The sequence below is a fragment of the Myotis nattereri genome (genome assembly GCF_964212035.1).
Source record: "Myotis nattereri genome assembly, chromosome: 6".
NCBI classification, from domain to species: Eukaryota; Metazoa; Chordata; class Mammalia; order Chiroptera; family Vespertilionidae; genus Myotis; species Myotis nattereri.
In genome coordinates, this window is record NC_138081.1 from 53,343,736 (window position 1) to 53,361,173 (window position 17,438).

At 39.7% G+C, this 17,438-nt stretch overlaps 1 protein-coding gene across 1 annotated transcript; it reads right to left on the reverse strand.

The window, feature by feature from the left end:
- Positions 1 to 12,050: 12,050 nt before the first annotated feature.
- GPR63 (G protein-coupled receptor 63) lies at positions 12,051 to 13,313 on the reverse strand (the record flags this gene model as incomplete). Its single annotated transcript, XM_081094235.1, has 1 exon — positions 12,051 to 13,313. The coding sequence occupies exon 1, from the start codon at positions 13,296 to 13,298 to the stop codon at positions 12,051 to 12,053; it is 1,248 nt and encodes a 415-aa protein (XP_080950361.1). The 5' UTR covers positions 13,299 to 13,313.
- Between the last annotated feature and the right edge of the window lie 4,125 nt (positions 13,314 to 17,438).

A 17,438-nucleotide genomic window follows, 5' to 3' on the forward strand; every position in this document is an offset into this window, starting at 1 on the left:
CTGGGATATACCTACAAATGTACCCACTGACTGCATTTCATGTCAGTAACATGCTTCCTCCACTCACATAGCTCATCTCCTCCTTGGCTACTGAAATGATACAGTTAGCTTGCCAGCTGACCTTCTATGTGCAGACAACTCATTCTGTGGTCTAGACAAATAAATTATGTAAGTGCCCAGAAAGCCTTCCTGGTGTCAGACACTGGTTCTCATTGCTCCTGAATAAAACCTGTGCTAGCAACCAGAACTCCAAGACACAGCAACACACTGACTGACACCCAATAGAGGTGACAAATGGTGGTGGAGGCACTTGTTGCCAGGCTGGATGACCTGACATGGCCTGAAACACTCCCAGAAATTCTCCAGGTGCTCCAGGGGGAGTTTGGTTAGAAGTGTGGGATTGTTAATCTATTTGTCTCTCTTCTCTGCCAGGATATCAAGACTGTTACTCATTCTGCTTCCTCATAAATTTCACAGCCTGGGTACAGAGTTCATCAGTGGCAAAGGAAACTGAGGCGCTAGTCAGAAACAAAGGGGTCACTGTCAGCTCTATTGTAGCAGAAAACACTGTTTCCACTAAACTCATTCCTTCATCTGAGACACCCAATTAGACCACATTTCTGATCTCCATGGTAGGAAATTCTGTCCAGCAGTATATGAGGGAAAAGTGATGAATGCCACTTCCAGGCCTGAGATGTCCAGCCATGGTACCTCTTCAATCCAGTCTGCTGGCTGAATATTGGCTGGAATCCACATATTGAAGCTAGAACTTCCATCATCCTGGATTCCCGAACAATTACTTGGGAGCCAACTAGAAACATCTATCAGAATTGCATTGTTATATGTAAGAGAAATTAATGACTCCTATGTTGAGCCACTCATTTGAGGGGTTTGTTGTCACAAAAGCTAGCACTACTTTAATGAATACACAGATTGATGTTCATGTCACATTTGAGGGGTCAGGGTAATACTACCCAGAGTTACGGTTGGACCAGAGGAGATGATCACCCAGGGTTGCCTGAAGAAGCGTGGCTAGGGAGTTCTACCTGTAGTGCATGAAGGAAGAAAAATTAACTGCTAGAAACGCATCACAAAAGTCAAAATGAAGGGAGGAAGCTGCTCACAAGAGAGTACGTAATGAGAATGGAGCCAGAAGGCCGGGGAGCAAGCTGGGTGGCAGAGCATGAAGATAATCACAGCACAAGGTGCAGCAAAGATCCATTTTCCTCAGCTGTCAATAGAGGGATGTGGGAAAGAACAGTGCAAACCTTGATGTTAGCCTGCCTCCTCGATAGCCTGCTGTGCATCTCATTAGCTTCCAGAGCCTCTGCCCACTGGCCTCATTCCTGCAACTCTCACTCCTCAGGGTGTGTTCATTTCCTGCTTTTCTTTTGCTTAACCTTACGCTGCGCCTGTCAGACACTGACAGGGCTCACACTTCACTCCCATGTTCTCACCATATCCGTGCCTAGATTTGACTTTTCTCATAAACTGGTGGTTGCTGTGTTAGTTAATGTGGGAAACTGGCCCTTATCCAGAAGAGGAAAGGACTGCTGTTTTTGCTCTAATGTTACTTCTAGCCTTGTGATTTCATAATACTACTGTTTATCAGCCCCTCCTCAGATTAAACCGAAACCACCCAGATGAGCACTCAGGCTGCAAAAGGGGGCAAATTCCCACAAGGTCCTGCTTCTAAGAATTCAGGACTTCATGACAAGAGTCATAAGCATTAGGTATTTCATGATCTCTTGGCCAAGCTAGCATTCCTGGGGGGAAAGGCATATGGCTTTTGGTTTAAGGTCTGAATAGGAACTTTATCAACCTTAGTCCCCCTTTACTACCAAAATCTTGCCTGCCTTTCTAATGGTCACCATGTCTGAACATCTTCCTCGGAAGAACCTCAACACAAAGAAACTGCCGTCATTTAGACTGTTTAGATCTCAAATCTTCTGTTGGTCCTGGCCTCAGGAGCTGTGTACCTGCCTGGCCTCCAGGATTTCTGCCCTATATCTGGAAGTTCTCTCAGGATACAAGGGCCAATAGGGTTTACTAAGGATCCTTGGTTCATTTCCTGTGCTTCATTTCCAAGCCACAATGAGGGCACTCATGTTTTATCTCCTGGGATAGCATCTATGCAAATTACCAGTGCTGAGAAGTGTCTAGCAATGCTGAGCCTAGTATTATACCAAGATGAAGACATAATGAATAATGTACATGGATCACCAAAGCCCCAGGTGAGGAGACATAGAAGAGTTGAGGACACGCTGAGGGCAGGACCAGAGGCAACCGGGTGAATCACGAAGTCCAAGCTAAGTTGAGTGGGACAATCAGATTCTAAAGGAAAATCCTTCAGGAAGGGAGAACAAAATAAGGTGAAGGAAACAAGAAAGTATAGGTAAGAGGTTGGACAGATGATACTATAATTTGAAAAAAAGCCTGAGTTTCAGTGTCCACTCAGATATAGGTTTGAATTCTTTTATCTCCACTTTGTGAGTCCTGTGGCCTCTTAAAATTCAATTAACCACTTGGAGCCTTGGAGAATTTGTAAAATAGAATATCTACCTCCTAGAATTATTGTAAGAATTAGAGATTATATATTTATATAGGTATAACAGTTGCATCACCTAGCAAGCATCAAATAAATGATGACTGCCATTAATACGATTATTGGTTGTTAACCTTCTATAAGTAATAACAGTCTTAGCCAGGAACTGATGATTGAAATCATCATTCATAGCACCTTGCTTCAGCCAACAATGAATCTTTATTTAGTATTTAAGACTTACTATTCATTCACTGAACGAAGTAAAAGCCGTTAATATGTAAAAGTCTGAGCTAGCTGCCAAAAACACAGTACCCCATGCATACACTATAATATTATGTGTTTATATGTGATTATCCATCTTTATTTTAAACTGCCAGTATTTTAAAGATTTTTTACTAAATATAAGTTTGATTCACTTGTATACAATACTACACTGATTTGGCTGCCTTTTTTGTTCTCCAAAGTTTTCTCTTTTTATTGAATCAACCCTTTGTTCTGGCACCATGTTAATATACCTTTTGGTCTATTTATATATGTGACATCTTGGATTGGCTTTTTATTTCAAGTTTCTTCCTGGCAAAGACAATGAGCACAGCGAGCATGCTTAATAAATGTTACATAATAATAATTATTAAATGTGCTTTTAAAATCTCAAGCAGCTTTTTATCTTTAGCTTCTACTTTGAGATAATTATATACTTCCCCCAAGCTATTTATAGGCCCCATCAGGAAGCACAGCTGAAAAAAAAATGTGTTCCCAGTCCTGCCAACACCATGGTGAGAGTGATTTAAACTCTGAATTGCTGTTGCACGTGTTCAAATGGCATTCAACATATGGATATCTAATTCCAGTGACAGAAAACTTTTCCCATCTCAAATCTCCCTGATGGAGGTGTTTATTGAATATGCTTCATCCATATCACCATTCTCATTCTTCAACAAACTGAGATTCCACACAACGGTTACAAAAACACACTTTTTATTTGCTGTTATCTGACCATCTGTACCTGTGCTCTCGGCTGCACCTTGAGTCATCTCCTTCCTTTATCCTCTGAAGCCTGAATCCAAGCATATTTAGTGAAGACCACAGGTGTATTCATAGATCAACCTTACAAATAAAAGGAACAGAGCGCCTCCTCCATCACGTGACTTGCACATCATTGGATCAAAACATTATACATAGTGCCCTACTCTTAGACGTGCCAGGTTTGGCAAATAAAGATGTAGCAGCACTATCCGCTCTCACACTGTCCTCCAAACTAGCCTACATGCAGTGTCAGAAAACCCCCAGATTACCTTCTCCCCTACATCAAGGATGCAGGTTTGTACCGTGGGCAGGCCGCTGGACTTGGGGACTAAAGACCTGGGTGCTGGTCTCAGGTCTTGCCAACTTAGAACTCACTTGTTTAGATGAGTCCATTAGGATTTTTACCACCAAGATTCTATCATCGAGCCCTAGCCAGTTTGGCTCAGTGGACAGAGTGTCGGCCTGTGGACCGAAGGGTCCCAGGTTCCATCCCGGTCAAGGGCACGTACCTCCGTTGCAGGTTCTTCCCCGGCCTGGGTCCTGGTCAGGGCTCGTGCAGGAAACAACCAATAGATGTGATCCTCTCACATCGATATTTCTCACTGTCTTTCCCTCTCTCTAAAACCAATGGAAACATTTCCTTGGGTGAGGATTAAAGAAACAAAGATTCTATGATCGAAAGGTCCATTTCCAGACTTTTGGGAACCACTACATTCTGTGAGCCACGGTGCCAGATGCTGGGGAAACAATAACAAGCGCAGTGTCCCCCCCCCACCAGGAAGCAAAGTATCGAGGGGGGCAGAAACCTGTGAACTCCAGGGAGGAGGGGGTCCAGACATCAAGACCATTGTTGTTGTCATTTTGTTTTAGGGGGGTGGTCATCACATCTCTCATCGGATTACACTGCTGTATTCCCCTTCAGTGTGCATCTTGTTTTACTATGTATTTGTTCTCATGAGAAGCCTCTTGCCCTTGACAGTGATCAAATCAAACCTTGTGCTTGGCAATAATAACCTTCACACAGATGAACATAAGATATGGTGATGTCTCGGAATCTAAGGTAATCATAGCTTTTGAGACTAACAGTGATGGCGAACCTTTTGAGCTCGGCGTGTCAGCATTTTGAAAAACTTGAACTCTGGTGCCGTGTCACATATAGAAATTTTTTGATATCTGCAACCATAGTAAAACAAAGATTTATATTTTTGATATTTATTTTATATATTTAAATGCCATTTAACAAAGAAAAGTCAACCAAAAAAATGAGTTCGCGTGTCAGAGGTTTGCCATCACTGGACTATAAAGACCTCTGGGGAAGGCGTACAAGAGAACTCGATCTTTCTTCCTGTCAGAGAGAAACGTGCCATTTGCAGATACTTTGCTCACTGATGAGTCCTGGAAGAGGAGATGGGAGCAGAAATGCCCTGGCTCTGACAGTTCCCAAGGAGTCCCCAGCATCCACGAGGGAAAAGCTCTTCCAGCGTTAAGCCCGGAAGGGCAAAAGTGGCAGCAATACTCACCGAAGCAAGTGGGGGTGCACACCCTGCTAGGGTCCCCTCAGAGTGTAAGTCCCACCTGCCGGCCACACCCTGGGGAGCAGCAATTCCTGGCCTCCTCACGTTGATCTGCCATGTTCCTTTGTCTGTGAGCTCGACTGTTTCCGTGGTTGACCTTGGGTGACAAACTAAAAAATATATATATTATTTCCTTAAAAGTATAAACACTCTATGATATTATTTTCTAATAACAATGTACCTCTTAGATTAAGACACTTTCCAGGATCATTTATCTGGTCTCTGCTGACTTGATTACTGGTTTTTCCAAATGTTGCAACTTCACTATCCAGCCCTTCTCCCTCTGACAGTAAAGTCTCACGGACTCAAAGTGAAGTGAAGAGAGACCTAGAGCTGGGAGCCATCAAGCTGTGTCTGAATCCCAGCTCTACCTCCCAAGTGCTGGGAGAATTTGGGCAAATCATTTAATTGCTCCAAAACTGTTTCTTCGTCTGCTTATTAGGGTATAATGTATTTGAAAACTTCTAACAGGTACTGCCACAAACAGTTGTCAATAAAAGTACACCATGAAAAAATTTTTTTCATTATTTTCAAAAATATATAATAAACTACAGTAACAGTCTTGGGGTACAGTTTTGGTTTTGTGTAGTAAAGTGATTCAAGGATTAAGAAATTATAATTACTGTACCAATCATGAGTTGGTATCTTAAAAATACTGCCATTTTATGTCACACTGAGAGTTCCGGTGACACAGCAACGAGTGTCAAAGCTGGCCCAGGACCCTATGGCTTCTGACTTCATCACCTCCACCTCTTCTCCCAATAGTCTTGGCTACTATCGCTAAACCCCAGTACTTCAAATAAATTAGTATATAATTAAAACCCAACTATGCACCAAGGTGACAGACAGCCTTTCAAAAGGGGTCCTGAGATTTATGCAAGTTAAGGTAAGTGTCTGGGTGTTGACATGGCCCTAAAATTTCAGCCACCGTCAGCAAGAGCCATGAAAGTTCTATGACATTAGAGATGGTATCCAAGGCTCTCAGGGGCCCCGTTAGCTTGGCAGCCTCCTGACTGAGCCACATATAGTTAATGACTTCTAACCAAGAACCAACCCACCTAGGTTTTGCGTTAATTTCCACAACTTTGTGAACAGGTGTTGCTGTTATGTTTTTTATTAGGCAATGTGTGGAGGGTAAAAATCACCCAGTATGGTGCTTAGTAAGCTCTTCTCACTAGGGACTCATACCAGAGAATAATAGAAGCAAGGAAGCCTAAAAAATATGAACTTCGGCATTAGGCCTAGGTTTGAATCCACGCTATGCCTGACAAGTTGCTTAATCTCTTGGGAACATAATTTCCTCAGTTGGAAAAAGGAGAAAATACTTTGAATTAAAATAAAGTAGTATTTTGACTACAGTAAGTGGCCAAAAATTAGCACCCATCATTATTATTATGATTTGCATACTTTTATGCTGAGATTAATGTTATACTTTCAAATTCCTTAAAAGGCATCAGCCTTGACAAGTATCGCGAATAATAAAAGCTCGCCTAGAAAGGAAGTTGGTTTACAAAATCATCTTATCAATTAGTACTCCCTTTTAAGAGTTTCAAAACAGATACAGTGAAAATCAAAGATCAATATTATGCCTATGATTCCATGAATCTGAACATAATGTGGTCAGAATGTGTACCCAATCCTCTGGAACAACTTTGTCTTGGTCATTTTTTTAACCTCAACACTGAGATTTATGTGACTGATCACAGCACCACAGGAGAATTTTATCAGAAATTTGCATATCACCACTGTAGATGATCTTTTGATGTGTCAATCTGTGTAGGCTACGTACCCCAGTTATTCCATCAAACACTAACCTAGGTGTAGCTGCTGTGAAGGTATTTCGCAGATATGATTAGAGTCCATCATCAGTCCACATTAAGAAAGATCATCCTAGATAACCTGGTGGGCCTGACTCAGTCAGGTGAAAGGCCTTCAAAGCAGAACTTAGGCTTGAGGAAGAAGAAATCCCACCTGCAATTCCCAGCCTCCCTTCCTGGTGGCCTGCCCTTCAGATTTCAGATTTGCCTAGCCAACCCCACAATTACATAAGCCAATTCTTGTAATAAATATCTTCTACTAGTTCTGCTTCTCTGGTTAAACGCTGACTGATATAGCTAAGAAATATTTTTTTCTTTTGGCATTGAATTTATACCTGACCCCATACAGGTCAGGTATAAATTGCTCCTAAAGGTTCTTTGTATTATGAATGAGTTGAATGGGGTTCATTATTTTCATGGTAGATGTGAAAATGCTTTGAGTTTAACATGTTCCTCTATTTTGCTATATCTTCCTCACCTTTCCATTTCAAAAGAAAATGTAAAATGTAGATTCAACAACAACCTTCTTTTGTAAATCAACCTTCTTTTGTAATTTAAATATACTTAGCTATTGCATAAGAGTAAAAAAAATTAAAATAAAACCCCATGTCTAACTGGGAAAAATTAAAACTCTTATATACACATGTCATTTCCTATGTATTTAAAAGTGGATTTTAGATATACCTTAAATTTTAGAAATGGAAGCGTAGTTGGAATCATTTTGTCAAAATAGAAGCAAATGTTGTCATTGATTTGCCAAGTGACAATCTAATTTTACATGACTCAGCAGTAAAATTTTCACAACTCTTCCAGACAGAATTTCTTAAAACTGTTTCTTAATACTAATGCTCTCTTTGCCAAGTTTCATGTCATCCTTAACTATCCCAAGAACTTCTAAAATTAGAGTACAGTTATGCATATACCAGTTTTGAGGTCAAATCTGAAAATAAGAACCCAAAGAAAACAAGATTTGAAACTAAACTCAGATTTTAATTTAACAGAAAGTATTATTCATGACAAGTCTTCTAAGATAGAATGAACTGGTCCTTAAAAAACTCCACTTTTAGAAATGTTAAACATTTATTAACTTTCTTATTGGGAGCACTTTTCCTGGTTGTAATAAGAATATGCACAAATAACCATACTTGTTGATTTCTGAATATTAACAGTCCAAAATTCAAAGCGTTTTTTCCCCATACAGGTCAGGTACTATTTTAAAATAAATTATTTTTAATTACAAAGTCCTAGTACCAATATATATATATATATATATGTATAAGAAATGTATTACCATTTACCTGTAATAACAAACATGTGTTTTGATATTATTATAAAAACTGAGTTTTCAATGAAGGCAGTTTAGAAGGGCTGTCATTGAGAAAATAAATTTGAATTAAGCAATCCTTTAAACTAAAAATCATGGCAGAATAATATGTCAAGCAAGTGAAAATGTTTCTGCGATATATACATAAATATTTTCATGTAAACAAAAGCAACACTCAAGAAAAAAGTAAATATCTTTGTTAGCAACCAAAATACATGGATTTGAAAAGGTTATTTTCTCTTCTTCATGCTTCCGTTAAATGAGACTGGCATAAGAAGAGCAGTGGGGATTAGATGACTTTACATTCCCCTCATCCTCTTCAGGAGGTTCCATACAATAGACACCTCTCTGGGAGAAGATATTAGAGGAATTAGGCTCCAGAAAGTCATGACTTTCAAATATTAAGTCACTCTCTCTGCTCTCCTGTGAAATGAGATGGTTTATCAGAGTTGTGCCAGCTGAAAGAAGGTAACTCTACTACTGCTGAGATCCAGCACTAACACACATGGCAGCAAATTAGGCACAACGATGAGTAGATTTTCCTCTGGATGCGGATTACCCATGCACTAGAAGATAATGGCTTCCAATACAAAACAAGCATTTTTGAATAACACAGACAATATTGAAATGGGTATATTCTCGACAGAAATGATTACTGAAGTATGCCCCTTGGACCACCTGCATCAGAATCAGGCAAGGTACTCAGCAAAATAAAAGCGTGGATCCCTGGGCCCAATGCAGACACTCTGGGGCCCTGGGCATCTGTGAATGCCCCACTGGGAATACTCAGACATATATTCATATTAAAGCTTGAGTATCACTACTACAAACTACAGGGGGTTACTTCTGACCACACATATTTCACTGTCTTTCATGCTTCTTACTTATTAGCCAGAAGGAAAATGAAAACAAAAAACATTTCTGATTATGTTAGTCAGTGGTGATAATTAGTAGTGGTATTTATTTTCCCCTCAAGAAAATACAGGGGAATAGGCAACATAGGAGTCTGCACCTAAATTTTTCAAAGGTCCTCCACAGTACTTTTTTTTTTAAAGCTTTCAAATTGTATACACAATAAAAACGTTCAAAATGATTTGTAAACTGTCATCTGATCAAGATTATCCAGTGTAAAGAGAACTGCTGATCGGTGTTGCTCAATTCTCATAAAGGCCCCTTTCTTCTTTCTTCTTCCACAGACACCGAGCATCTCAGCAGGCAATCCAGAGCTCTCACCAGATGATGCACTGCCTACCAGGCAGCACAAAAGTACCTAAGGATTGCTCATAAAAAGGACAAAGAAAGCCAAAACCCAGTCTCAACTGCAAACAAAAAGGAGTCTCAAGACCTACTGCCAATATATATTGTAAGATGAATACAGAGCATGCCTACTTTCCTTAGAGAAAGTCTAATTTCAAATATACTTATTAATATCTGCTTGAAATCCAGTTGAAAATGGGAGGCATGATACACTTCAATATGCTACTAGTATCTACTATAGTGTTTATATTCTATAAGATCCCTATGGACGCAACAGTTTTACCTGTGAATAACAGAAGTAGAAACCAAAGAGGTAGGTGACTGTCATCATCAGATGATCCCAAACCAACATGTTAAATAATATGCTCGAGTCTGAAAAAAGTTCTTCAATTGGAAAATGAGTTCCAACACTGTTACAATTGCATGAGCAGGGTTTCCCAGATCTTTTGTGATGTCATCAAACTTCGGAGGTCCCGGCTCCTGGTACTGTGCCACGTGCTCTTCAGATGGTCAATGTTAAGAAACAGCTAATGAAATAAAATGTAAAGAAGTAATACTGGAGACCAAAGAGTGAAGCCAACATCAACTGGGCTCTTTAAGCATCTCCACTCTCATGTGGAGGGAAGCACATTATAGTCGGGCCAGACCTTAGATTCATCTAATCCAACTCTCTAGTTGTACAACTGAAAAAAGCAGAGGTTCACAAAACACTAAAATTCCAAAAAGATGCTATAAATCAAAAAATGTTCATGGTTTACTTACCTATTTATAAAGCCCATGGTGTAGCAACGGGGCTGCACTTTCAGGCCCTATAGCCTTCGACTGCAGCCCCAACCCTGTCAGCTATTTCATCAAGTGTATCAGTGGTTCCAGGAAGAAGGGGACCGAAGGGTCTGGATGCACCAAGGGGGTCAGATCATCAGCAAGAGAAAAATAATTTGAAACCCCAGACCAGCCCTATTACAACTTGCTCTACACTTGGACCAGGGCTTATCTTTGCTTCTATGTAGGAGACTCACTTCGGAGCATATTCACCAACCCCAGCTCTGCTAGGGGCAAGCCCGGATAACAGTGCTGTCCTACCATCCCTAGGACATTTAGAGACAGCTGAACCACTGGAAGCCTCCAAACCCACAAAGCCAAGACCTACACACAGCTGTACTGAACTTCTCCGTAACTGTCAGTCCTTTGTTTTGTAAACCAAAGTGTCATCTTATTTCCTGATCATCTTACTTATCTACGATTTTAAAGTTCCACTGTGAAAGGGTAGTCGTGCGATTTTCATTTCATGTTTATACTTCCCAGTCTTTCTGCTTTAGTTTCACATTTCTTTTGGTAATTTAAAAGATGAAGTTATTTTTAAAAAGGTTTTATAGTCTTAAAAAATAGAAGGATATGCAAAGCCCCTCTTGACTATGAAACATCTGAACCTGAATTTATGCCTGTGTGGCACAGAGAAATAGCACAGCCTTGGGACTCCCACAGATGTTCTGGGACTAACCTTGAGCAGGATTCTAGTCTCTGAGACTTGCTGTCTTCATCTGTAAAAAAGGAAGAAATAATACCTACCCCACAGGATGCTGTGAGGATAAACGGATACACAGGGCCTGGCACATGGTAGGTACAAAACAGTGGTAGGTCCTTCTCCCTGCTGGACTCAGTGAGAATCCTTGAGTGAAAGGAGACACCACAGCCCACACCAGCCACCCCTCACTGCATCCCATTTAAAGTTGCAAGGATGTTCTGTCCTCTTGACTTTGCCCTATTGCTCTAAAGAATTGCTATTGTGCTTAGAAAAATATCTACATTTCTATGTTCTCTCCTTTAAAACTGTACATGCAGATAAAACATTTTTTAAAACTATCTTTCTAGAAATGATAATGCAATGTCTCCTAAAGCATAACATGTCATGGATAAAAACAATTCTGAAAAACATGACTGAATTAGTTTGTACATTATTTCCTAAAGTGCACCAAAGTAAATATTAATGACCTTTGAAATGTCACTAACCTCCTTGGGTTATTTCTTAAAATAAAAGTAAATATTTATCTACTGAGATGTATGTGGTTTTTGGCTCCAATACAATGGCAAAAAGCAGCAGTGTTTTCCAGAAGAAAAAGAATAAACTCAACTAAGCACACCGGAGCAGCGTACCAAACACCGACAATTCAGTGTGACTGCAGGCTCAATAAAGCACAATCCTGATTCCTGCTTCCAAAACAAAATCAACCCAAGATACAAAAACCATCTTCCTACCCTAAATAGAGGATTCCTGTCGAATCCTGGAGGTAACACCTGTGATCACTGCCCTCTTGTGTATCCTTGGTAGCAGAATTATCACTAGTCACCATTCTTTCTTTATACTGCACACACCACACACACACACACACACACGCACACACACACCTATAAAAACCAGGAAACTGTAAGTGGAAAAGCCATGTGAAAGAAAACTCAGAGTCCAGTAAAGAACAACCATCACCCCAAATTTCAGGCAGTTCCCACAGTCACAACACCGTCCGGTGTTCCCCGCACACGTAGACAGTACTGGGGCGTATCCGTCGCCTTGTGTGACGAGGGAGCTGCGGCAAAAACTTGAAGGACTTGGGCATCATGTCCAGGCAGGCCTCGTGGAACTTCTTAATCCTCCAGTAGTAAATCAGTGGGTTCAATGCAGACTTGAGGTAGCAGAGCCAAAGGAGCCAGGTGCTAATCTCAAAGAAGTTGTGCTGATAGTAGAAGCGCTTGCTGAACGTGGCCACCAGGCTGTAAGTGGTGAACGGGGCCCAGCAGACGATGAAGACAGCAAAGAGGATCAGGATGGTGGTGAAGGCACGTGTTTTAAAGCCCATGTCGATGCTCATCTGGAAGGGTCTCTGCAGACTCATGAGACCCAGTTTGCTGGCCTGGCTGAGGCATATACCCTCAGGGTAGCTATGGATCCTCAAGGCATTGTGCCGGAGAGTGTTGAGTATGCCCATAAACGAATACAGTATCACCAGGAAGGGTATGAAGAAAGAAAGAAGAGAAATCAAAATCACATAAGCCTGGTAACCTGGGTTGGTTGTGTACCCAAACACGCACTGGGGGGCTCGGGAAGGTACCTGCAGGTCAGGGTTGCCGACAGCCAAAGGGAAAGCTATGCAAAAGGAAGCTGCCCAAGAAACTGCGATCAGAACCTTAGCCCTGTAGGGGTTTAGCTTGTCCTGCCTCTGGACTATAATAAGGAACCTATCAATGCTAATGATGAGCAGGATGGCTACCCCCTCCATCACAAACAACCAGAAAAACATGGCAGATACCCTACAGAAGAATTTCCCAAAAATCCATCTGGTAGTGAGAATAGTTACCAAGGCAAAGGGCATGTTCAGCACTGCAAGCAACATGTCTGCAAACGCCAGGCTGGCCAGGAGGATGTTAATGGCAGATCGCATGGCGGCTTTTTGGTAAACCATGAGGCAAACCACCAAGTTCCCGAGAAAAGACACAAACAGAATAAATATCATGATAGCAGAAAGGATGATCTGCAGAGGCAGGTTGAGGCTCTGATAAGCTGCTGGTGTTGGGGGTACAGCTGTGCCATTCACGGTCAAGGAACTCATCCCCGTGGGAGCCAGGGTGTCAAAACTATATCTAAGCAGAGGATGCTGGACTGGTGGTGGGGCCGTAATATTCACATACATGTTTTCATAGACTACGAACGTCGTGTTGGTTGCCCCCGTGTGGGACACAGTCAGCCCCGCAGAGAAGACCATGGCTTCAGTAGGAGGGAAGGCGCTAGCAGCTAGGCGGGTGTTCTTCCAGCATCTCAACACCCAGCAGCAGTCTCACGTTTCCCTGACAGGCTTGGAAACACGTTCTGGAAAACAGACAGAGTTCCATCTTCCACAGAAGTCCTTTTGCCTGAAAATAAGCCCAAAATACAAAAAGTAAATGAGAAACGAACTTCATAAATAACACTTGACTTCTTACCTTTCATCATGGAGGATCAGTTTGCCTTTTTTTAACCCTTCAAAAATATTTACATCTCTAGCACAAGTAGCACTAGGATACTGTTGTTCTATTGTTTTATTTTTAGTCAACCATGACGGAAATTTCATGACACTCATGTATGAACTAAAAGTGAAAAGAATTAAAATGTATTACCACTTCAAAGTCAAAAGTTAGAACCTTACTTTCTTTTAAATTTCCAGTAGCAACTTGGTCTTTCCACAGTCACTATTAATACAGGTTTTATTATCTGGTTCTCCTGAGAGTACTAATGTTTTTCTTAATAGCTTTTTGGTACAGATTGATATTCTATGTTTACGTTAGCACAAAACTAGATGGCAAGAAAAACCTGAACTCAGTTTTCTACTTAACACTTTTATTGTAACACCTACTAGGCTATTTCCTATGAAGGGTCTGAAACAGTTTCCTGGCTTTCTATTTCTTTATGCTTTTTCCCAGAAATCTCACCATCACCAACTTGGAAAAGTTATTCAAAATGACAAGAAAAATTATATGTAAAAAGTCTTGATCATATTTTCAAGACTTTTCTTTTTTCAAAGCTTTCTTTATTCTCATATTCTCTCTTCTTTCCCATCACCACTAACATCCATCCTTTATTTTATGATATAGACTTCTATTTGAAAAGATCAAAGAAACTGAAATATTTCTTTTCCTTAAAACTTGATAGAAGATGTCAATCAAATAATGAAGATGGAATTTCTAAAGGAGATGCCCATAAGAATATTCAGCAGTAGAGAATCTATTCCAGTAAACTTACATATATTTGGTTAGCTTACTCCAAAAAGTTTCCTATCACCTTTCCCTTATCCTTACCCCCAACTTCTGTAACCCTGAATTTTTCAATAGGGGGCATTATTAGTCTACCATCTTACTAATCCATTTTTGTGATGTGGATTGTTCCATATCTTGGCTATTGTGAATAATGCAGAGATAACTTCTTTAATTAGGAAGAATTCTCTTTGGATTTCTGGCTAGATTACTTTAATAAATACCAAAGACTGCGGGGAAAATAAATGCACAGAAGCTTAAAATAACACTATAACTTGCTCGTTATTTTGACTTAGAATTAGTTATTGATTTTAAGGGTAAATGCCAAATGTTCACTTATTCATTTCTTGGGGTCGGGAGGGTGGAGGCACCCCATTTGACAGGCCCAAGATCCAGAATTGTAGCCAAATCATTAGCTCTCTATCATACTTGTTTCTTTCTACAATCCCCTCTGCTGTCAAGGCTGAGAAAGGAGAGTATTTATCTGCTTATTCAAAATATTAATTTTGCTAGTTACTCTCTTCACAGCTTAATTTCTTTGTTCCTACAAGATATTATCCATTTTCACATTTTCACTTTGAAATGCAAAATATACCTGAGATGCCACACTAAGCCAGTGACTGTCAAATTTTATTAACCACAATGGGCCAATGGTAGTTAGAAATCTGTACACCATAATCACCATATTTTCTTTAGAACTAACTATATAACCATAAAGACTGTGCTTGCTACATAAATCAGCCTCTATACAAGTCTATCTGTAGGCAAATATAAACAGACAAATGTGTATCACCAGCCTAAAATAACATCTATAACGGTGCTTGACCAAGTAAACAAACATCTATCCATCCTGAAATAGTACACACTTCATTTTTAATTTTTTTATTAAAATATAATTGACATACAACATTAATATCATTTCAGGTATACAACATAATGATTTGATATTTGTATACATTGTAGAATGATCACTACAATAAGACTAGTTAACATCTGTCATCACACAAAATTAAAATTGTTTTCATTGTGATGGAAACTTTTAAGCTCTATTCTCTCAAGTATGCGATGCAATATTAACTATATTCACCATGCTGTATATTACATCATATGACATATATTTTATAACTGGAAGTCTGTACCTTTGACCTCCTAGACCAGGGGTGGGCAAACTTTTTGACTCGAGGGCCACAATGGGTTCTTAAACTGGACCGGAGGGCCGGAACAAAAGCATGGATGGAGTGTTTGTGTGAACTAATATAAATTCAAAGTAAACATCATTACATAAAAGGGTACGGTCTTTTTTTTCAATAGTTTTATTTATTTCAAACGGGCAGGATCTGGCCCGCGGGCCGTACTTTGCCCACGGCTGTCCTAGACCCATTTCAGCCACTCCCCCCCCCCCACACACACACACATTTGGAAACCACCAATCTATTCTCTGTATCTATGAGCTTGTGTGTTTGTTTCATTTTTAGAGTTCACATATAAGTGAGATTATACTATACTTGTCTTTCTCTGTCTCACTTATTTCACTTAACATAATGCCCTCATGATCCAGCCATGTTGTTGCAAATAGCAAGATTTCATTCTTTTGTATGGCTGAATAATATTCTATTGTGTGTATTCATATATACATATACAGTTATACATACACATGTATGTACGTATATACATTTTCTTTATTCATTCATGCATCAATGAACACTTAGGTTGTTTCCATATCTTGGCTATTGTGAATAATGCTGTAAAGAACATAGGAGCAGATATCTTTTTATGTTATACCATTTTCTTTGGATAAATATCCAGAAGTGGAATTGGTGAGTCATATCGTAGTTAATCTTTTTAATTTTTGGAAGCACCTCCATACTATTTCCCATAGTGGCTATACCAATTTAGATTCCCACCAACATTGCATAAGGGTCCCCTTTTCTCCACATCTTTGACAATACTTATAGCTGCCTTTTTTATAATAGTCATTCTAACAAGTGTAAGGTGAGATCTCATTGTGATTTTGATTTGCATTTCCCTGATGTACCTATTAACCTTCTTTGGAAAAATGTCTATTCAGATCTTCTGCCCATTTTTAATTGGATTGTTGGGGGGGGGTGCTATTGAGTTGTGTGAGTTCTTTATATGTTTTAGATATCAACTTTTTATCAGATATATGATTTGCAAATATTTTCTCCCATTCAGTACATTGCCTTTTCATTTTGTTGATGGACACACTTTAAAACACTTAGTTTCTTTTACCAGGTTGAGAAACAAAAAACAAAAACTGTAATGAAGCCAAAGCAAAACCACATTTAAAAGACACTGTTTAGGTTGTTACATATACATATATATAATCCCATTACTATAAAAACTTCTAATTCATTTGATTCAATTACTGATTCATCAAATATTTATTTAAGAATCTAGTGTGTGCCAAGCACAAGGGAGACAGCAATGAACAAATGCTTCCTGGATTTCTGGTTAAACGGGCAGAGTGACCACAGACCCACATCTCAAAATCACACCAAAATGACAGTAGAGGGATTTAAAAAAATGTCAACCCAAAAGGACAAGAGGTATGAATGAAAGACACATAAATAGATAGGGATTTTTATTTATTTTCAATTTTTTAAATTTATTTCAGAGAGGAAGGAAGAGGGAGAGATAGAAACATCAATGATGAGAGAGAAGCATTGATCAGCTGCCTCCTACTGGGGATCAAGTCCACAATCCAGAATCAAACCCGGGATACTTCAGTCCACAGGCCAAGGCTCTATCTACTGAGCCAAACCGACCTAGGGCAATAGATAGGGGTTTTTTAAAGCAAAAAGCAGATGGTGGTGTAGTAACTGACTGGACAGACCAGAACAGAGATCTCCTTATCCTCAATACTTCCAGGGAAATAGGCTTAGAAGAACTGGACACATCCTCAGAGAAGTTTTGGATTGAGAAATGCCAATTAAATAAGACAGGCATCAAACACAAATTCATATTCTTTGCCCATAATAGGCCGTTATTACATGTCTAGAGATTCTAATTAGAAAATGGAACGATACACAAAGGACACACCAGGATGGAGGCAAGTATACTATTCTCTTTAAGAGGTGGGTGGACCAGAAGTCAAG